This window comes from Carassius carassius, chromosome 1 (genome assembly GCF_963082965.1).
Source record: "Carassius carassius chromosome 1, fCarCar2.1, whole genome shotgun sequence".
In the NCBI taxonomy this organism is placed as follows: Eukaryota; Metazoa; Chordata; class Actinopteri; order Cypriniformes; family Cyprinidae; genus Carassius; species Carassius carassius.
This window is the reverse complement of record NC_081755.1, coordinates 41,793,983-41,817,774: the sequence shown is the minus strand read 5'-3', so window position 1 is coordinate 41,817,774 and position 23,792 is coordinate 41,793,983. Positions and strand designations below refer to the sequence as shown.

The following is a 23,792-nucleotide window of genomic DNA, read 5'->3' as shown; positions in this document are numbered from 1 at the left end:
GTCCCTCCTTAACACGTTGCCTCCGCAGCTGCCTGGACAATAATTTACATCCAAATAACTGGACACTGAGGAGTCATTGAAGAGAAAATCACACAGTGACCCGTTATTATTAGAGCACATCAGGGCCTAATGTCACATGCTAATTGTTAATCTTCCTCGTTTATTATTTCATGTAACTCTAGCTCAGGGTTTCTCAGCCCTCGAGGTCCACTTTCAGTTTAGCTTCAACCTTGATCAAATTCAAATGCTTGTAACTTTCTAGTGATCCTGCAGACCTCGATTAGCTTGTTCATTTCTGTTTAATTGGGGAGATAAACTAAAAGTGTCATCATGTTATGTGGCAGGATTTGTCCACTAGATGGCAGACGCGATGCGCATTGCATTTGACTACAGTTTCGATTTAGAACATTTTGGCTCTTAATTGGGCATATTAATTACTTCAAAAATTAGCTGAACGTCCATATCAGGCATAGTTTTGTCAGCAGACCTGTATAAAGTAAGTATTATTTCACTGTAGCTCTTGATACGGCTATATTAGCTACAAATTCGTACTTGTGTATATTTGTGTTTATCATATATTCGAAATATACGTTTATATAGGCTACTGCTTGAATATAGACATTTGATTTTGTAGGTTATTTAACCTAGCGCACATCATCCTGAAAGGTGTCTGATTTCAGCTGTGCAGAAATGACACGTTCCTCATTTACTTGATTCATTAAAAACCAATATATTAGCCCTCGTTCACAATATGTCTTTCATCTTCAGACTAATTATTTTTACCTAGAGTCTGAGATTATTATATAGGCTATAATTGCTATAGTAATTTCTCAATCTATTTGTTTAAAACAGCATATCAGACAGAATAAAACAGTTTCTTTTTCATCTTCTTGCACCCCTCCTTGATGTTTCCTTCCTTCACTGTGCGCGCGCAGCCCGAGTCTTCATCACATAAAGCGCGCGCCTGAGCATCACACACACAGTCTGGCAATGGTTTTGCGCCACTGCGTGCAGTTTGGACTATAACACTAAAGTTTGGCTTCTGGAGCACTCTTGCTCGTCCTCTTCTTCAAAGGTATTTTGATGTTACCAACAGAAATCTCAGGAGGAGTGTGTTTTAGCCCGAGGTAAGTGCACGGGACTAAGCATCACCTGCTGTCATCTATCACACTATTGATATTTGAACTTTTCTAATAGTGTGTTCACATAGAAACATGCACGATAATTTCTCATGACTTTTACATATGTATAGCCATATTGTCTACTGTAATTTAGGCTACATTTGACAGAAATGCGATGTTTTGCTGCGCTGGTGTTTATGAATTTATTTATAGGAATTAATTTATTTTAATCTAACATTGCCTATTTATGTCTGATACTTTAATACGTCTGCCGTGTCTGTATTTGGTAAAACATGAGTCTAAATTTCACGAATTCAGCATAAGACAGATGATAGGAAAAATTTACGGACGCGTGTCGGAAATTTAAGTAACATTTACAAAAAATAAATAAGAATAATATCAATCTTTTCAGGAAAGTGTGAAGGATAATATAAAGAAAATATAAAATATCAAACTTTAAAAATTAGTTAACTCCACGGTGGCCTTGAGTGTATTATGGCAGCAGATTCTGTAGTAAGTTTAGAAATGGTTTGGTTTCGAGTGAAAAAAAAAATGATCAAATTGACATCATAAAGGAAAGCGCTGCTATTTCACACATAGCTTAAAAAACTATTAATATTGTTCATATTTATGTTTGCATTTTATATCACGTCACAGAACACTGACATGTCTTGTCATGGAACATCTTCGAATGAAAAAGAACACTAAACTTTAATTGAAACAAACTGAACGCACTTCAAAATATCAAATCATGAAACAGTCAGTATCAAATTGGACCAGTTTATTGTCGTAGCCTATAGCTAATAGCCCACTACTTACTGAAATACTTGGAATGATAAGTAGATTTTTTTTCTTCACTTAAAATTGGCATAGATCAGCCGCAATCATCATAATTAGGTTATTCCCCTTATCCGACGACAAGTGGGTCATAAAGCCTATTGTAACCGAGTTATATTTAACAGACGGTATTTAAATACACCTATATTTTTGATAACACGTATAGCTTCGAAAAAATATATAAATGTAAAAATATTTAGGCTATAGCCTATAAGATGCATGCTTCCACATAAACGCGAATATCGCAGTGTGATTATTCCTCATTGAGACAGTGATGACCCGTTATTAGCTCTTGTATTTTTAATAAGCTAATCGACTCATGCAATTAACTGCATTATTAATGGGGAAAAAATATATATTGAAACTTGAAATTACCAAGGAAAAGGGATTTTTGAGAAGCAGATAACAATAACAGCCTAATAATTTAACCACCAACAAAGATTATAGCCGAGTAATTTTTTTTTTACCTGAATATTCTAAAAGCAAAGTAGACAATAAAATACAATTTAACATAACGATTTTCCTCTTTTTCTAAATAAACCAAACTGCCAAACAGTGTAATTCTCAAATGCATATTTATTGTGAAAGCTTACGTGTTTCTAAATTACAATAATCTCAAGCGTCATCCGTTATTATTTCTGAGGCAATATGCTTCCTGTTTTAAATCTGATGGCGTCTTTGTTTTTGTGTTGTGTCGTTTTGCAAAATAGCTAACGTTACCAAAAGCGTTATTTGTGACAATTCACCTGCACGAGCTCCTGACTTATTAGCACGATACACACATCCAGCCTGCTCGTGCATTCATTAAACACTTCCCCTTTCAAAGAGTCAGATCAAATAAAAGAAGTTATGTCTTTCTTGAAACCGATACTACGAGAGCGCGCGCGTCTAGAATAGACTACACTGTAAATAAATGTTACATCTAGGCCTATACGATAAAAGATAAAAGTTGGCAGCGTCGACGCACAACTTGACATTTTTCCAGACATTACTAGATTACATGCCTGTATCGTAGCCTGCCGTTTCTGACTTTACACGTCGTCAAATCATATAATATCAGTATATATACCATAATATTTGACCTCTTAAGATGTTTTTCTAATGAGAAAAACGGTGACTAAACAAAACTGGCTTCTCCAGCAATCGTGATAAAGACACTGACACAAAACACCTTAACTGTTACACATATGGCTAAAATACTGCAGTAAAGGTGAATTTAACTACATACAATGCTATTTAAAACACTTGATAACAAAATAAATATAAAAAGGCCTATTTAAATGAAACGTAAACAAATACAATGCTTCTTGAAAGGAATTTTCCCCATCAGCTACAAGACCATTTTTACTTATAAAAACATCATTTACAGAAGGTGGCATGTAATGTTATTTTTAATAATGTATATATTTTTTGCATTATCCCTTTTTTAAAAAATTGACATATTTTACTAAATTTTAAAATGGGCCCAAAACAGGACCTGATTTTGGCTTTTACTAATGAAACCAATGATACTGTTTCCTCACAGATTATTGTCAGTAACTTTACAGTAACAATACACTACAGTGTGCTTTTTACCCACATTACATGTAAATAAATTAATAAAATATGATAAAAATATTGAGCAATAACAAACAGCTTACAATAGTTCCCCATTATCACAGACCGACTGCTGTCTTTACATCTGAGTCTTTATGTTGTTTTTTTTTCAGTCAGCACTCCAAAGGAAAGAACGGAATGAAAACAGAAGAAAACCAATCATGTCTTCAGCAGGCCCCCTCCGCCACACCTTACGGTGAGACTCTCCTTCTTCGTTTATCGTTTCTTAATCTTTCCATATTAATATCAGTGCTGTAACACATGTGTCTGGAGGCCCTCATGGCTGGCACATTTGTGTGTGTCCTGTCAGCTGACACCTGTTCTGTTCTCCTCCAGCAGAGCACGTGGGAGGAGGTGAGGTATGTGCAGGGTGCGAGTCTCCCATCGCGGACCGCTTCCTCCTGCGTGTCAATGAACTGTCCTGGCATGAGACGTGTGTCAAGTGTGCAGTGTGTCGCAGCGCGCTGAGCGGGACCTGCTACTCTCGCGACTGCTTGCTTTACTGCAAGCATGATTACGAGAAGTAAGACAGTTCAATGTGCAACGTGTGTCTGTATACACCCCATCAAAGTCATAGCATAGTCAAAACATTCCCCTAATCTCTCTGCAAATGCCTCATGGGTGTGTTGATCTTCTGATCATGCTGATACTCTGTTCTGGAATATAAGGAACTTTGGTTACACTTTATTTGAAGGTGTCTTTGTTGCACACATTATGTGTACTTACTGTTATAATAACAATAAATTATGCATAATTCCATGCAGGTAATCCTAACCCTAACTATATAGTAACATGTAGTTAATTAATATTACTCCGAACTTAAATATATAATTAAACTGCAACAAGGACACATAAAGTGTAACCCTTTATTGTAAGGTATTGCAACTGCGGTGTAATTACACAAATAAATACTGAGTAATATGAATTATCTCGCTTAATATAGATTTAGGGTTAGATTTGCAATTGGTTGCTATAGCCTACTATATTATATTTTATTTTTAGTGTACATACATATAATGTGTAACAAGGACACTGTAAGATAAAGTGTTACTGGAATTGACCCTTCGCAGGGAGTGTGATTGACGGGCGATCTGACCAATCATAACGCACAATCTGTCAAAATATACCAGACTGTAGAGTAGATTAACGTCGGTGGACTTGAACTTGAACAACGTTGTATAGGCGTCTTTCCGTGGTTGAAACAAGATTCTTTCTGGTGTTTATTCATAACTAGTAAAGAGGAAGAGATGATTGGTTTACAACTGAATTTCTTAATAAATGGCAAAAATTGAAAGCTTTGTTTCATTCCAGAAGTAACTTGCTCTGTCTTGTCTGTCGGCCGGCGTGTTGTCAGGTTTCCCATTGCTCCGCGATGTATGTTTCACTGAGAACATGATGTGTGGTGTGAGAGTGGCATGGCTTTGTCGGAAATAGCAACAGTAACTAAGGGGGCTGGTCAATTTCTGTAAGAATATGTAGTTAAATATTGGTGAAGGTAGGTTTAGTTGATGTATGTGTAAGTTAAATATTGGTGAAGGTAGGTTTAGTTGATGTATGTTCCAAAAGGTTGGAATCTGATTCTTAAAGATATAGTTCAACCCCAAAATATAAAATTCTGTGATTTCTAGGTATGTTTACAAATTTTCGTAAATCGGAAATGAATCCAATCTGATTCCAGATTCTGAAAGTTCCGTTTATATGAACCCTAAATTTTGCATTTTGGTTTGTATATTTGATGACATGTGCATTAAATGTATTCCAAACTAAGGAATACAAAGAGTATATCACTGTCATTTTTGCCTTGAATGACATATATGCCACAAGGGCTTTTTTTTGGGGGGGTATTTAGTAAATATTCAGTCTCCTGCACTGATTAGTTCATGAGACTAAATAAACATCAATCTGATTATAAATTGACTATTGTTTACTCACCCTCATCTCATTCCAAACCCACAACTGGTTTAATTCTGTGGAAAACCAAATTTGAAGAGCCAAAAAATAAAGACAGTACATGCACACAAAGTCTTTGGAATAACATTGTGAGTAAATAATGACAGAATTGACATTTTTGGTTGAACTACCCGTTTAACTGCTGGTGCTCTGATGAATCATTCTGTATCAGTTTGGGTCAGAGGGAGATTCCGAGAAACCATAATTTCCCAGTGACATCAGCAGGAGTGCGGACAGTTGAAGGACGATTTTGTGGCCTGTTATCGAAGTTGTGAGAAGTGTCAGACACCGTTGAGCCGTGTGAACACTCCCTCTGTTGCTGACATCTGGAGGCCAACTGAAAGGAATAAGATGGACAGGAGAGAGAATAAAAGAGGATAGAAAAGTTTGCAGGAAGAATTCCCAGAGGGAATATAAAATAATTCTATATATGTTCCCTGAAAGATAGATCACCAGAGATCCAGGACTGTTTCAGGGTATGAAATTACCATACTAACTGCTTTTCTTCACACCGTTGAAGAAAAATGGGAGTATAGATTTGATAATTGTTTTGCATGGGTGCTTGCAGCGTAGCAAGGATGTCATAATAAGGGTAAAAGTGATCAACAATTACAAGTGAGATGGCTGTTCTGGGATCAGAGAGCAGAGAAACTGTTCTTGTGCAAGCTGTTGCTGTTATTCCCTTGAGCTTGGTCCATTTGTATTATTTGAACTCGTTTATCATTCAGCCTTTTTTACTACATCGTGGAGATTTAAGTTTTTCTCATTTTCTCATATAGGCATTTTTTTTGTGCTTGAATGAAAATGTCTAATTTTGGCCAACATTATTTGGGAATATTGAGGCTGCGGTGTGGTATGTGGTGTATCTTTGGAGGAGACTTGGCACACTGTTGTGTAAGTGACCTTGAGTGAATCCACAACAATATCTCCTTGTGTTCTCCGCTGTCTGTCCGTCAGCGCCCACCACTCTGCTCCATCTACAGCAAGTGTGCACTCCATTTTTGGGGAGCCAAGGAATCTTTGATGGTGCAAAAAAAAAAAGGAATTTCGTGGAAAAAATAAAATACTATCTAAGGTTCCAAAAGAGTTTTTTCACAGAACCTCGGTTCCTCAAAGAACCTTTCAGTAAACATTTTTAAAAAGAACCACTTTTTTCTTAATGTGAAGAACATTTGAATAATCTAAAGAACTTTTTTCACTAAAAAGAACCTTTTGTGGAATGGAAAGATTCTTTGTTTGTTAAAGGTTCTTCATATTTTTTTCGAATATTTATTTTCATATTATGACATGTTTCCAAGTAAAACAGTGTGTTCAGTGAGAGATGTATAGGGCAGTTTCTTTCATCGCATATTAAAGTGAAGATGAAATAGAAGTAGGGGCAGCTCTTTTCTTCCTTACTGTAATTTACGTCTGAGTCGAATGAATTATTGAAAAAGAACTTGGCTCTGTTTATCAAGTGTTGATTGGATGGAGGCAGGTGTGAAGGAGAGTTAAACAGACTAAATGATTGGAGAAGTCTGGCATACATCAACCAAAAAAAAGTCTGTAATTTAACTAGAAGATTGAGTAATGAAATTTAAAATTTTTTAAAATGTAATCATATGCATGATTTAATAATCTACTGTACAATAAGATCAATAACATGCCTTTAGAAAATAGCTACATTTTCATTTCACGCCAACTTCGGATCACAAAAAGAGGACGTTAAATACCAAAATTTAAGGAGTTGTAAAAAGGGATTGATTTCAGATTACATTTTAGTAAAATATTACTAAGACATTTTTCACTTAAAATACTGTACACAATAAGACAACGAACATGCAAACAACATCAGCTTTAAGATTCCTTACGTTCCTGATGTTCTCATCATCATCAGAATCTGACTTTCATTTACTACTCATTTTTCACTTATTCAAGCAACACCTATTCACTTACAGAAACCAAAGTCAAAGCAAAATCCCTTTTCATTAAACCCACGAACATCCCTGAAATGGTCAAATTCTCTCCATTACTGTCTTCCTGGCTGACTTCGACAAACACAGCATCAGATAACCACGCAGCCCAGCCTAGTGGAACCAGTCCCAGACCAATAAAGGCTCTCAGCCCCAGGGTACGGTGCCTGGATCCTTGGAAGAGAATTAGACTAGCGAGGGTCTCATAGGCCTATCAGAGCGGAGACAGGGGAGCGGATATTTAAGATGCCCCAAGTTTAATAGATCACTCTGCGGGGTGGGAAACTGGACGAAAACAGCCCCCAGTGTGTAAAGAGATGCTAGTAAGGACGAAAAATCACGTATGTGAGCTCTTTAATATCTCACTCGTTGCTCCTAGCAAATTGAGATTTTGGCTAAAGTCTCATGCTTCTCAGACTTTGCTCCTGAGAAAAAGACCCAGTTATATCATGTGTCTTTGAGAATTTTAGAAGAGGTCTCAAAAATGTCCTGAAATGTGCCTGGATTAGTCAAAATATAAAAAAAAAGTCTGTAATCAATAAGTCATAGACGATTAATCGCTTGAAAGCACTAGTTTTTATGAAAAACATCTGAGACAAAGTCGATACTTGATACTACCAGAATAGTTCAGATTGAATATGGATTTGAATCCAGAATATTTTGACTCGGTTAAGTACATTTGACAACATTTGTGGCTTAATGCTGATTATTAACACAAAAAATAGTTTCCAGTTTTCGCTCCATTTCTTAAAAATGCAGAAATTGGGGTTACAGTAAGGGCGAAATTAATATTCACAGTTTTAGATAGATTGTAAACAATATGCTTGCTATCATGATTTCAGTGTGAAAACATCCCTTGCTAACAATTTTACTACTTTAAAGTAAATGTAACTCCTAAAACCGTAAAACAATAACAAAAACCGCTTTACAGCTCAAATAATACTCACGGTTTAACAGAACTTTTTCATTATAACCTCCACATTTCTGCAAACATTTCACTTTTATTCTCCAGGTCCAAATGACCCATCAGATCCCAAAATCAAATAACAGTGCTAATAAATATACTAGTTGTATGCTACAGTGGTACAAAATCTTGACCATTATCTTAGTTGTCCAGACAGTGATTCATCTTTTCTGAAAAGCTTTGCATAAAGATGCAATAAATAAAGAGTGCTCATAAACAGCTTGAGAGGTTCGGATCCAGAGGCACTTTTAATTTGATATGTCATGACTTAACAAGCAGATTGTAAGCAGATTGTCTCAACATGGCCTTTATTTTCTACTTTTTTTTTTTTAAGTACATAAAGGACAAATAATTTTTATGGTAAGCAATGTCATCATGTCGACGTCACAATAGTCATTTAAATGCAGCCTCGGTCTCCTGTACTTGAAAGAGCGACTACAAAATAATACATTCTTCTATGTCAATCATTTTACAGTAACACCATTCTCCCAAAAACTTCAGTCGGAGTCATTATTATGAGCACTTCAGTTGATGGTTACCGCAGTCTTCACCTTTCTTTTGCTCGGTCTTTCTTCCTCCCCGTGCATCTCTCCTCTAGCTCGTCCATCACTGTCTGATTTCTAATAATATTTCTGCTCCAAACTTCATTACCTACTTGTTGAGATTTATAGCCGTGATGACACCAATCAGTTTATCTCTCCATTTATCCCACATTTTCGCTTAATCATCTCTCTGCTCGCTGTCTCTTTGCGTCTGTGGGAACGGGGAGGGGGTGGAGCGGTCTTGATTGGGAACGCTGCTAATTATGTTCTTAGACATGACTACAAGCTGTGTTGTGGTTAGAGAGTTGCTGTACTGTCAGACAGGAATATGGTGTAGGACGCTGCCGTAGCTTGGGTTGTCTCCGGCTGAAGCCATTCGTTTTATAACTTATACTGTACTTAAATTGTGGCATATGCAATCAGACGCAATGCAATAAAGCTTCAATCAGTTGAAGCCATCACTTTTATGTAAATCTGGGTTTTAGTTCAAACCGGGCATGATCGGCAGTACTTTTTGTTGGTCAGTTTGTTAAGTTTTCTTCTTGATGATCTCCTGTTTGTTGAAAAAATGAACAAAAAGGGATTCAAGTCAGATTTAGAAATAAACAACTACCAGGCAACTAGCTAGACCTTGGCAACCACCCACAACATCCTAGCATCACGGTGACAAGCCACTCACTCCGAAATATAAAACATCCCCTTCTAGTTTAATCTTAAAAATGAACGTTCTTTATTGGCATTGATGGTTCCTTGAAGGACCTTTACATCCATGGAATCTTTCCATTCTACAAAAGGTGGTTCAAAATGTTCTTCATACTTAGAAAATACGTTTTTTTTAAAGGAATAATTCCACCAAAAACAAATTTTGTCATCATTTACTCACTATCATGTCATTCCAAACCTGTATGAGATTCTTTCTTATGTTGAACATAAAAGAAGATATTTTGAAGAATGCTGGTAATCAAACAGTCGATGGTCCCCATTGACTTCCATTTCTTTCCCTACTATGACATGACAAAAAACTTTTCCATTTGGGAACAAAAAATGGTTGTTCTATGGCATCACTGTGAAAATCCTCATTGGGAACCTTTATTTTTGTAAGAATGTAGTTCTAGTTTTAAGCATATAACTGTATGTGTGTACTCCTTTTGGTGAATATTTTTACATGGTACTTTAAATAAGGACATAAACACATTGTGGTAATTCAAGCCAAGAAAAACAAGACATGTTTTCCAAAAGCAGTAATTCTGGCAAGAAAATATTACTAATATTAGTAAAATTTTCTTGCCTGAATTACTGCTTTTGGAAAACATGTCTTGTTTTTCTGAGCCTGAAGTTCCCGTTGAAGCCACAAAAATAAAGGTTCCAAAAGAGGGTTTTCGCAGCAGTGCCCTTTTGGGTTCCTCAAAGAACCTTTCAGTGAACAGTTCTTCAAATAACCACTTGTTTCTTAATGTGAAGAACATTTGAATGATCTAAAGTATCTTTTTATTCACTATAAAGAACCTTTTGTGGAATGGATGTTAAACGTTCTTCATGGAACCATGGATGCCAATAGAGAACCTTTATTTTTCAGAACATATACTGTACGTATCAGGCAATGACAGAGGGAGAGAAGAGCAGACAGTGAAGGAGAGCTCAGGGGATGTCAGAAGGCCATGGAGGTGACAAACAGAGGTGCACAGAGGAAGATGACAGAGGAAGAGGAGAGATGAGCTGGAGGTGTCTGCTCTTGTGATATTGCCACTGTTTTTGCATAATGTGTGATGAGTCTCCATCACCTCACCTCCCGCACAACAATTTCATTACAGACAGCTAATAAATGTTTCATGGCAGAACAAGCTGCTCGCCTTGGCTTTATTAAATCTGAGATAATAAAAGAAGAACGGCAAAAAATGAAAGCGGGAGGGGTGGAGATAGGAAGAATGCCATAGACATCCTCAAACAGGGCTGCCGTATCTTTTGTTTCTGGGGCAACGAATCCCCCATCCCCCCTCTGCGCGTCTTTTTTCTCTCTCGCCTTGCCACAGAGAGACAGGAAATGAGAATCTGGCTGACAGGATATTGCGTTCTGGTGGCCTGGGGATTAGCAGTTTTATCCAAACACACACATACACACACTCACAGACTCACTCTCGCCTCTCACAACTCAACACATCGATCCCGTCGGTCCCTGAGCGCTCGAGTATTACACTCACACACACACACACGAGGGATGCAGGAAACTGATGTGTGATTGTTGTAACGTATGGACAGTTTAGTCTGTCAATCGGGGAATGCATCATAATAAGTACGTCAGCACACCAATAGTGCATATTCTTCACCAAACATAGTGTGAAATTCTCTAAGATGGGATATTATGACACCCATCGTATTCTACAACAGATCAACTATCAGAATCAGGATTTTCTATAAACCTTTGCTCTGTTGACAAGTAGCTAATGAATTAAAAAAGAATTACAAAGGATTTTGTAGTATATTGAAGAATGAGACATCAGTGTGAAATGTGTCGAAGGCATAGTTCCCCCAAAATTTTAATGGTTTTCCCGTTGTTGTACAAACTTCTTCTGTGGAACAAAAAAAACGATTTTTTTCTTCATCGATATTATGGACCCCACTGATATTCATTATACAGAAAACAATAGTTTAATTTTTTTTTTCTTTATACCTTTTTTGTGTTTCAAAGAAGGAAAAAGTCACACGGGTTTGGAAAAACATGAGGGTGAGAGTAAATTATAAAAAAATCTAAAAGATTTTGGGTGGACTGTTACCTGATAGAACCATTTTGTTAGTGTAACTAAATGTTCTTTTTTATCTTCCTGTTTATAATTTGAATCACTTAGATGATTTAAGTACATTTTGGGTTACCTGACCAGAAATTTACAGCATTGGCAGGCCATTGCAAGGTAGAGTCATTCAGGAAAATATACTGAGACACAAAGTTGGTTGTATGCCGTTTCTTTCTCTGCATCCAGAACGTTTGGTCCATTACAGAATCAAATATTGTATAATATTACTAATTAATTGTATTTCAGTAACACTTTACAATAAGGTCTCATATTATTATAATAGAGTTAATGAATTTACTAACATTAACAATGGGCAATATATTTGTTACAGTATTTTTAAATCATAGCTTATATTAGTTAATAAAATACTCTTTGTTGTTATAGTTCAGGTCTAATAATATTAACAGAGATATGGTGAAATCAATAATAAAAAATTAGTGTTCATTGTTAGTTCAAATTAACTAATGTAGATAACGGTAATGTTCAACCAAAAAATGAAAATTACCCCTTGGTTTACTCACCCTCAAGCCATCTTAGGTGTATGACTTTCTTCTTTCAGACGAATACAGTCAGAGTTATATTAAAAAATGTCCTTGCTCTTCCAAGCTTTATAATGGCAGTGAATTGGGGTTGAGATTTTGAGGCCCAAAAAAGTGCATCCATACATAATAAGTGCTCCACATGGCTCCGGGGGGTGAAAAATGGCCTTTTGAAGCAAATCAATGCATTTTTTTAAGATGAAATATCCATATTTAAAACTTTATAAATCATAATCCCTAGCTTCTGCTAACTGTCCTACATGTGTGAGAGTGGCTTTCCAGTGGATGATGTAGGACGAAGGCGAACGTGGGGACAAATGTGGAAGTGCAGTAAAGAGAGCAAAATAAAACACCAGTCACAAATTAGACGTACCAAACGAGGATTTAAATTGAATTGAGCTGGACAATGACATCACTGAATTCAATGATGAACTGCATTTAACAGAAAATTGAGTGTTTACTGTTGTCATTTTGCAGTGACACACTATTTTCCTATTTAATACTGTGAAGCTGTACTGCACAATCTGTATTGTTAAAACCGCTAGAATAATAAAAGTGACGTGACTTCAGAAGGCCTTTATTCACCCCACGGAGCCGTGTGGAGCACTTTTTATGATGGGTGGATGCACTTTTTAGGGCTTCAAAATCTCGACTCCCATTCACTGCCATTATAAAGCTTGCAAGCTTATCCCTTGCCAGGAGATTTTTTAATATAGCTGTGATTGTATTCATCTGAAAGTCATTTACACCTATGATGGCTTGAGGGTGAGTAAGTCATGGGGTAATTTTCATTTTTAGGTCAACTATCCCTTTAACTAATGTTAACAAATGGAACCAAATCATTACCGTTATTTTTCACCCTTGATTTTTTACATGATCATCTAAAAATATTAAGTCTCATTAATACACAAGGCACCACAGGAAATGCCATTTTAATTTCATTGCCACCTTGATATACAGTACACTTTCTAATAACCCTGTTGAAGTGTTCTTCATATGACTAGTAATCCATTCAGCGGAGAGTGTTTTATAGTGTACAATGACACAATTAGTTTTATTAGCATAAACACAAAAGTTATGATGTGTCTCAGTGCAATCAAAACATAATTAGACAATTAAAGTATGCATGCTCAATATAGTCGAGTGTTATTTAAGTATTTTTTTGCATAGCACCGTTTGCATGCTAAGCATGTGCGCACTGAAGTGTGCATCTGTGACATGATTGGGGCAGTATAATATGTGTCAGTACTGAACGGTTTAGCTGCTCACCTGTGCTTTCTCTTTTGCGTGCGAGTGGTCTGATGTGTACATTTTTATCAGCTACCTGTTGGTTTTCTCATATTTCATCATTGTGAATATTGGTGTGTCGGGGAGGGCGGGAGGGAGGGTGGCGGGAGTGGGTTGTGGGGAATGCTGGGAGATTTTAATAACGCAGAAGCAGTGCAGTGAGATTTAATAAAAGAAGATGATGTGATTACTGAACCCTGGCTCTGAGCCATCTTCCCTCACAGCAATATCCGCTTTCTGTCTTTCTCTCTCACTCATACACACACACACACCGCACCAACCCTTGCAATTATGTGTACATGTATATGATTTACATACTGCCTCCATATATATACAAAGATGCACCAAAGTCTGCGAGACAAACCTCGCAACTATGACAGTAAGTGTTTGATTATGTAAAATGATGTGTTCATGCATAGATTGTGCCCCCACAGTATGATTTGGCTATAGATTCATGTAAAACCTTATTGAATTGACATCATGAACACAGTTTACACGTTCATAGTGCCTGATTGCCTTCCCGCAATCATAATTGCTTTCCCCCAAGATAGTTTCATCCTCAGTTAACTCCGGTTTTTAGGTCTGTGTATGTTTAAGTGCAAAACGTGGTGTTATTTCTGTAACTGTCACATTTAATGTATCTGTTTGCAGTGTTTTGTAATATTTTCATGACAATTAAAAATATTTGACCCCAAATATTGTACAGTGTACAGAAAAAAAATTATGAATATATATATTTTTTTTAACTTGTAAACAAAAAGGTAATTGGCATGTGTTTTAGAAAATACAATTTCACATTTAATTTAGTATTATTTTTCTGTTTCTTTGTAACTTTTTGTGAATAGTTTTGAGCGAGAATGGTTTCAAAGTCAGTTTCTTTTCCAGTGTAATAATTGTCATTCATTTTTTATCTTTTTTTATTCAGATACAACCATGATTTATAACTCGCCATCATTTTTTCTCACATGATTGTATTGAGAATACCACTTTTTGGCATTATTTTACTGAGAATTGGGAAGAAATTACTTGAAATATTATCTATTTAAATACTGTAAAAAAAATAATAATAATAATTTAGAAAAATTAATTAAGAAAAATATAATTTGCAATTATTTTGACAGGTTTCATGAGATTAACTCTTTGAGTCAGTTTCTGTGTGGGTTTTGCTCAGAGTTGGTCTTCTGTGGTCTGGGTGTAGTAGGTGGTGATTTGGTAATTTGGCATTTTTGGCAGATGGATTGAGACAGATTCGCCATAGCAGCTGTGTTTCGGACAGGATCATGACATCCGTGCAGATTAGAGGCTAGAACGTGTGGACCTGGCTGACTCTCCCTTCAGCAGATTTCTGATATGACACCTTCATCTCCGGCACTCGGTGCTCCTCAGCACACACACACACACACACCAGAACTCCCACCATCCGTCTCTGCAACTGTCATGAAGTCTGTGTTATCCATCAAATGTACATTTCTTCTGTTCCTCACCTCTAAAATGTTTTGTTAATCAAACGTTTGGTTGACAAAAAAAGCACTAAAGTAGGGTCCTGAGATTATAATATCATAAACTTGGGACAGTAAACAACATCTACCCAAAACACCCTAGCAACAAAACGTTTTGTTGTCCGGTTCAGGTGTGTGACAGTTACTTCACACTGGTTTATGTCACATTTTGGGTGATTGGTGACAGTTGCTTTGGCTTAATGAACTGTGCAGAAGGATTAGATTGTCATCGACACCATATGAGCGTCTAAAGGTTCGTCTGTGATATTGACTGCCTGTCAATATTTATGAGAGTACATGAGCATGGCTGTAAAAAGGTTCTGGTAAATGTGGGTGTGTGTGTGAGTATGGTGTGTTTATTCGAGTGTGTGGAAAAGAGAGAGGAGAGATTAACCCCATGCTATCCTCAATCCCTGGTTATGAGTTTACAGCGTCTGTCTGGGCATCGCACTGTTTAAACAACAATCTAATTAATCCTGTCTTTATTAGTTTCACGGAGCCGGGGAGGGAGGCTGGGAGCGCGAGAGGGAGGACAGGGAATTCTGGCAGAGAATATCAAGCGGTGAGAGGAAGAAAAAATGAGGGATTTGGTGGGGATTGAAGAGCGAGAGTGCCTTTAAAACCAGTTGTGATGCTGATGAGCTGTTTAGAAAGAAAGCACAGTTTAAAGAGAGCTAGAGGCATTTTTTAGGGTTAGTAGCAGGACAAATTACCTTCTTAATACATTTGCTCACTTGTGCCCTGTACATCCCTGTATTTGCTAATCATTTTGGAAATTCATTAAGTTTAAAAACATTTACCATAGCGCCTGGTGCCAGCAACACCAAGGTCATGGGTTCAATTCCCAGATGACACACTGATAAAATGTACAGCTTAAAGGCAGCTTAATACATTAATAATATCAGCCCTGTAAAACCTGACATGTGAAATAATCTTTAAAATATATATATTTTTAAATGTTTATAAACTGTTTTTAATGGACTATATTATGAAAAAATTTGCATGTATATTTTGTTCAGTATCATATTTGATACATCAGGCTTTTATGACTATATGTCAAGTGATATATTTTTTTTAAGTATAGCTGACTACTTGCATAAATGCATATAAATTGTTATTCTATATCTGCCAATAGTTTGTCGTAAAATATTATATTTGTATGCTTTTATTATCAAAGCTTGGTAGCTTTTAGTTTCAAAACAGAATGCAGAGCAATACAATGATGACTGAGAGATGAATAAATATACATTCCTCAAAAGCCTGATGCATTACGTCTGATACATTTTAAAGTAATTATTCTTTATATGGATTAAACCTAAATTGATTCATTCTAGTAAATGTTCTATTTGAAATATTACTGAACAATACAAAAGTTATTCTTACGTTTACTTTATAAAAATAACTAAAGATCTGAATGTGGGTGTTTTTAGAATTCAACGAAAAGGCGTTTTACTTGCTAAAAAATAGTTAAAATATATCCAGAATAAAAGTTTTGGTTTACATATGTGTGTGTGTGTGTGTACTGTGTATATTTATTATGTATATATAAATACACACACATACATCATATACTCTGAAAATATTTCAGAGTATATGATGTAATCATGTATCATGTAATTTATATTATATAAAAACATATTTGATATATAAACATGTTTTCCTTAAATATATACATGCATGTGTGTGTATTTATATATAAATAATAAATATACAGTACACACACACACACAATGTAAATCAAAACATTTTTTTGGAATGCGATTAATAGTTGGCAACACTAGTTAAATTATACATTTTTACTTCTTGCTTGTGTGACATCTAGTCTGTTGTCAAATATTGCCACCCAGTGTTACAGACAAAACATTGCATGAAGTGAACATTCAGAAACACATCAATAACATGCATGTGTGTGTGTGTGTGTGCAGGTTGTTTGTGCGGAAGTGCAGTGCCTGTCTGCAGGCGATCAGCCGCTCAGAGCTCATCATGCGTGTGCTGGGACAGGTGTACCACCTGAGCTGCTTCAGCTGCTGCGAGTGTGAGCGCCGGCTGCAGAGAGGTGATGAGTTTGTGCTAAAGGAAGGACAGCTGCTCTGCCGGGGAGACTATGAGAAGGAGAGAGAGATGCTGGCAGCCATCAGTCCGGCCCCTACCGATTCAGGTAACCTCAGAGACCTCGCTGAAGGTTATGTGAAACTACAGAAGAGATGTTAACATAGTCCAGAAATGACTCTCTTCACCTTTAAGCGAATGCTCAGTTTCCCTTTGCAGTAAAGAGCGAGGATGAGGATGGTGGTGGTGTCTCTGCTGGAGGGAAGGCTGGGGATGATGGGAAGGAGCACAAGAGATCCAAGAGACCACGAACCATCCTGACCACACAACAGCGGCGCGCCTTCAAGGCTTCCTTCGAGGTGTCTTCCAAACCCTGCCGAAAGGTCAGCAGTCACAGGCCGCTCAAGTGTGGAAACAGCACGTATGTACCGCTCATGCATATGCTGTTGTTGCAGGTCAGAGAAACTTTGGCAGCTGAGACTGGACTGACGGTGAGAGTCGTGCAGGTGTGGTTCCAAAACCAGAGAGCAAAGGTACGCTGGCATCATGTTGAGATCAATTCTGAAAACGTTCCTGTTGGAAAAATTAGATCTTGCTTCGTCATGATTCACCTAGATAGAAACGGCAAAACAGCAATCTTGTTCTATCAGGGGATGAGTTTTCATTGTTTGTGTTATTTCTGAGGCTTAGAACATGGCGATTTTAAGTAGAGTTAAAATGAACTGAAAGTCATACTACTTTTAGTTTAATTCTTGTCGATTAGATTCCATATCTATCTATCTATCTATCTATCTATCTATAAATATATTAGTATGGTCAAATGATTAATCAATTCCAAAATAAAAGTTTTACACACTTTCAGAGCTTGATTGATATCGGAATGTTGTTCCAGGACCAGTGAACTTCAATAAACTGTTGTTTTTGTGAGTTCAGATGAAGAAGATCGCTCGCAGACAACAGCAGCAGCAGCAGCAGCAAGAACAGGAACAGATGGGCGGGACCAGGAGGGGCCCGAGCAGAGGGGGCCGCCAGAGTAACGATGACAGCGAGGGTAAGACACGGACATAACTGTGTGAAATGGCTTGATGAAAGGTGTGAACCCAGCTTGGTCTCTCCACAGATGGCTCCAGCAGTCACGGACTGGACGGGCTGCTCTCTTATTCCTCTCTTCCACGCCAACAACTGCTGGCTTTGGATCCCAACATATACGGTAGTGAGCAGTTTCGACACGGGCTCACGCCGCCGCAGCTAGGCCCCGAGCAGATGCACTCCTACGGTAAGGATCTCCCACTGCATCAACTTCAGCATTGCTTATTTTTTCAGTTACTGTTTATATTTGAACGCTGACTTCATTTTAGACTCTGAGATGGTTTTCCATGACTTGGACAGCGATGGAAGCCTCAGTCATCTCGGGGACTGTCTCTTGTCGACTGCCGAGGCTGGAGTTCTGGCAGGACGCATAGGAAATCCCATTGATCGCCTCTATTCAATGCAAAACTCCTACTTTACCTCATGACCCTGGTTCCACCTACCTAAAGCGCTCCTCCACCACTGCAGGGGGCAACACGTAGATTGAGTCTCACTGGAGGCGTCTTTCATCGTCAAAACTAATTGCCTATCTTAGTCATGCCAATTAAGCTCTTAACCAACCAAACCAAGACAGGGTCACACCCTTAAAATTCAATTTGACATGGACAGAATGGGAATTCACTGGAAATACATGTTTTATAGCATACATATGCACTATCTTTTCGCTTTGTTTCATTCAAACATTTTTTGCGATGGTTATAGGCGCATAAGACATCAATGAGCGGCTGTACATGTAAGTGTTACCTACCCCTCTGCTCGCTGCACAACTGATAAACTGATCGAAATCAATTACCTCATTCACTACAGAGCACTGCAGTGACATATTTTTGCAAGCTAAAACCCTCAAACAAACTATTATTAAGTTTCCTTTTCCGGTTCCATTGTTCTGAAGTCAATTTTAAGCTTTTAAGTCAGTGGTCACCAATCTCGGTCCTGGAGGGCCGCTGTCCTGCAGACTTTAGCTCCAACCAGCTCCAACACACCCGTTTGAAAGTCAGTATGCCTAGTGAGATCTTGATTATCTGGTTCAGGTGTGTTTAATTGGTGTTGGAGCTATACTCTGAAGGACAGCGGCCCTCCAGGACTGAGATTGGTGACCCCTGTTATAAGTGACTTGAAAACTACCGCTGTTAACGAGTGGCTAAGTGCACATTTGGGTCAAAATAGTTGCTTTCATAGCCTCATTGAGTTTAAAATCACTAACTCAAACTTTTAGGGAAGATTTATACTTCAGCTGATTGTATTTAGGCTTCAAAATCCATAAACGTTGTGTTCATTGTGTGCATATTATCGTGATGAACTAAACATGTAGGAATCATAGAGTTTTGTTGGCCGCAGAGCTTATTTTAATGCGCTTAAAAAAATGGTACTGGGTTTTTGCTGAAGGAACCAAGGTTATGTAAACTGGATTGACCTGCAAAAATACGTCACTGCAGCTCTCTATCCACCTTATTTTTCAACGTGGATGTAAGCTGTTTTCTGTGAATGTGGGAGACTTCCGGTTCATTAGCCTCTGTAGGGAAATAACGAGAAGAATAACAAGTGTAGTAAATGGTAAAACTGTTTGCACTACAAACCAGTGTGTTCATTATTAAGATAATACATTAAAACAACATGGTTAGACACACCAGTTTGCAATATCAAGCAGCAAAACGAACTGTTTTTTACAGCTAAAAATAGCCGGAAGTTAATGACACTGGAAGCAAATGGCCACACCTGCTCAAATTAGAAAAATAAGGTGAACACAGACCACCACTGAATGAAACCAAGTGAGACAGTTTATAAATGGCTGTCCCCTCAAATAACACACGATCAAGGGTTAATGGGGTGATTTCAGACACAGTCCAAGTCAGTTTCATATGAATCGAACCTTACTGCCTTGCCATCGTAATGTCCGTCTCGAATCAGCTTTTATTTAAAGCTAACGTGAAAACCAAAAGAGTCTAGCATGCTGGTGTAAGTCAAATGTACATTAATATTTCTTGTAAAGGAATGATGTTTTTTAAAGGTGCACTCAGTTTTTGTGTGTTGAGCGGACCAATATAGCAGTTGTCCTGGACTTACACTGACACCTACTGCTGTGGATGCAGCATCACAAAAACAAAAGCAATGAAAACGAAAAGATTTTCCTAACTTATAAAATAACTTTGTGACATTTTTAAAATCTAGTTGCTTTGGCAACATTTATCATTTTCATTTAGTTAAGCTTGATGTACTAAAATTCCTAAAAAACTTATGAAAAGTATATAGAGGTTTAAAAAACTAATAAAAATGGCAAAACACATCTAAATGACTAAAACTTTAATTAAAATGAAAACAGAAAATATAAAAACGTAGAAAATGTAAAATAGCTTTTTATGGGGAATCTTTAAATGGGGGGGGGGGGGGGGGTACTGAGTGCACCTTTAACACAAATTTAACTTACATTTTTTCTTTTCACAAATTAAAAATGTCGACAGCTATTGCAGTATTTTCTCTGAAGAATTTTAATTTGGTAGGTTTTCAACTACTGTAAGTTTCTCAGACAGGGACTTTCCAGCCGCCTTAACTTTGCATTACACAATTAAAGAGACAAAAAGTAAATTAAGAAACCGCAAAATAATGAAACGTCAAAGCAGAAGTATATATCTCAAAGCAAATATGAGTGAGGGAGTCCTGACAGGACTCAAGAGAGAAAAGGAGGCACACATACCACAGTGCTCAGTCAACACGTTCAAAACACACACCCCTGCTCGATTAAAGATAGCTTTGACAAATGTGGAACATTATGATGCAACCAAACCACAAAAGAGATTTTCGTTTTCATTCTAATTTCAGGTTTTGGACACAGGGTAGATTTCCTCTGATTAAAAAAGTGAGACAGGGCCTTGATTGTTTCTGCAGCAGGCTCAGGTCAAATGTAGGATTGTGCTTCAATCTCCAAACTGAGATGAGGAAATCATCAGGGTTACTGCCGTTACAGGGTTAATAATACATATGACATCTATCTCTTTAGTACTGACAAGAAAAATAGCACAAAGTATTAAAAATACCCCTTAAATGTTCCAGGACGTGCACACTTGGCAACGCGTTGCTAATTGTGCTTTATTGTAAAATACTAGACGTGTTGGTCACATGACTGTTGTTGTAATTAGCTCTATTGTTGTATGTGTAGTTATTTACTTCACTTCTTTTACCTCATTATGTTCCTGTTGGCTGTTTTTAACGCATTGGAATATTTATGTTGCAGCATGAGACACTGTATATGTGAACTGTATTATTTATATTGAAGAATGTACAACAGATTTACACAAACACCAACTGTTTATGAAAACCTTACATAACCTGACGAACTGAAATGTAGTTTTTAATACACATATTTTCATGAAGCAATTTGTGATACTGGACGGTTTCATTTAAAGTGGGGTGATGTTCCTTTAAAGGACTGCGGTGCTGACAGCTGTTGAAATGGTACGTCTTTCTGTTTCTTTCAGTGTGGTCAATGTGTTTTTTTGTGTACGGTGTTCTTGGTTTTTCAATATAACTCATTTCAAACACTGACGCTTGGCTGAGTGATTTATGGTTCTCTGATAAGTATGCAATTCTGGTAAAAATGTTTAATAAATGGACCAAATGAAAGGTCAAGGGTTCAAAACAGTGTCCTCCCTCCTGTTAACCAGCGGGCAAAGCAGCCCTAATCTAATGCCTCCCTACAGGCTTTTGTTCCTGAACGCAGGGAACCGGTGGAAATGTGAGGGGGAGATATTACATGCCTGCATTCTTTGGTTTTAAAATATACAGTGACGCCAAGGTAAGGACAAAAACATCCAAACAGTAAAAGGAAACAAGAAAAAAACCTGTAATAAAATACATAAATCTGTGTACGGAACCTAGAATTCACATGTTAAATCAACAAGCATGCTGAATACATATTAACAAAAAATAAACATATTACAGTTAATTATGTTTCCATTACACTGAAGGAAATAGTTCATGTTTGTAAAACGATTTTTTAAAATTTATTTAATAGAATTAAGATGAATAAATTTTCTTGCAACAATCAAATGTGATAAAGAGAGAACAGCATGTTCATCTAAAGTTAATTCTATCACCTAATATTAATATTGATTTTAACTTGTTATTAGTATTCTATAAATATTTGTAAAAAAATATATTTGGAATGCTGCTTTAATTTAAGTTTTATCTCTCTTTATGAGTCCACCTCAGAGTAGATTTCATATTGGTTTATGAAGAAAAAATAAAAAAAACGTGTAGATTTATGGATTCATGAAAACAAACAATAAAGTAGCTAGAGTGCATGTGAATTAAATGCTTTTTGGTAAAATAGGACTCTAATCTTCAAAAGTATGGAATTTAGAAATGCGTATTTTATTGCAACTTCGTGTTTTAATATCATGGAAGCTTTTTAAAAATCTCATAAATAGTCTGAAACATTAACCATTAACAAAATAAAACATCACATTGAATATTTTGGAAGAAAGGTGTGCAAAAGACTGAGATTTGTTTCAGTTTTGTGTGTGTGTGTGTGTGTGTGTGTGTGTGTGTGTGTGTGTGTTGCAGTTCTTCAAAGATAATAAGCTTTTCCACAGTGTGGAGTATAAAACACCTGCGTTATTGTCCTCATTAGCCTCAACAGTCACAAAAATCATCTATGTGGGCTGTGGCGAAGCATTCACTGTTGGAAGAAGGTGTTATAAATATTTTAATTCACTGTACTTAGTCATACATCTAGGTATAATTATAGAAAAGAAGACTTTCACTCCTTACCGATTCCTGAAAGGTCGACGGTCTCAACACAGGTGAGGAAACGTGTGAGGTGAGGTTGACACGCTTCAGCAGAGCTCGGGTTCTCCCGCAGACAGCGCTCAAACACTGAAAACTCACCAGCACAGTCACCTCGGATCTTCCTGATCACTGGACTGCATTGAGAAGGAAGAAAAACAGCAGAAATATAGTGCATCCTATTTAACTGGGTAAATAAACATGCAAGGTTGTGTATTATATATGGACATACTGTGATGAAGTGCACTGTGCCACCCTCAGCTTCAGCTCTACACACTTCTCTTGCCATGATGCTGGATGGGAGACAACACATGCACCGTATTCATCCAGCTCCTTCTGGCAGTATTTGGTCGTTATGGCCAATGCTGCCTCCCTGTTATAACACAGTTTAACGGATTTCAATTTCATTAGCCTACATGCAAATTACAATGGATTCTCAACACCACAGGTTTAATACTAAATGAAGAAGGGCAGACCAATTTAAAATCCGTTCGTCAAATAGAGTTCTAGAGCCATTTTATTTTACACATTCTAGCTCCTACAATTCACTGATCGTTTTAGCTAATGGAGCTGAAACAGAGCTTGGCTTGCTATCAGACTCGACTGTTGCCGTCGTATTACAGAGTAAGCACAATAAGTGTAATACACACTAGATGTAAAATAAGTATTTAAAACACACCGCTGTCAGCCAGAACTACTTACATGTTGAACACCTTCGGTTTCGCTCGGTTATTCTGAAGGTTACTATCATAGACATGTATGTCTATGGTTACTATCACATCACGCACATGTGCGA

At 37.2% G+C, this 23,792-nt stretch overlaps 2 protein-coding genes across 3 annotated transcripts; one reads left to right on the top strand and one right to left on the bottom strand.

Annotated features, from left to right (window-relative positions):
• Positions 1 to 944: 944 nt before the first annotated feature.
• lmx1al (LIM homeobox transcription factor 1, alpha-like) lies at positions 945 to 19,120 on the top strand. 2 transcript variants are annotated; one of them, XM_059559525.1, is made up of 9 exons: positions 945 to 1,127; positions 3,668 to 3,750; positions 3,894 to 4,077; positions 17,002 to 17,234; positions 17,345 to 17,508; positions 17,581 to 17,658; positions 18,059 to 18,176; positions 18,246 to 18,401; positions 18,484 to 19,120. In XM_059559525.1, the coding sequence occupies exons 1-9, from the start codon at positions 1,084 to 1,086 to the stop codon at positions 18,639 to 18,641; spliced, it is 1,218 nt and encodes a 405-aa protein (XP_059415508.1). In that variant the 5' UTR covers positions 945 to 1,083; the 3' UTR covers positions 18,642 to 19,120. The 2 variants fall into 2 exon arrangements, with proteins under 2 accessions (XP_059415508.1, XP_059415500.1); XM_059559517.1 differs by having other exon boundaries at positions 3,891 to 4,077.
• Positions 19,121 to 22,754: 3,634 nt separating this feature from the next.
• Positions 22,755 to 23,740, bottom strand: LOC132123522 (coiled-coil-helix-coiled-coil-helix domain-containing protein 5). Its single transcript, XM_059534229.1, has 4 exons — positions 23,699 to 23,740; positions 23,229 to 23,369; positions 22,982 to 23,133; positions 22,755 to 22,889 (listed from the first exon to the last, which is right to left on the bottom strand). Coding segments are annotated over exons 1-4 (321 nt in total). The 5' UTR covers positions 23,701 to 23,740; the 3' UTR covers positions 22,755 to 22,863.
• Between the last annotated feature and the right edge of the window lie 52 nt (positions 23,741 to 23,792).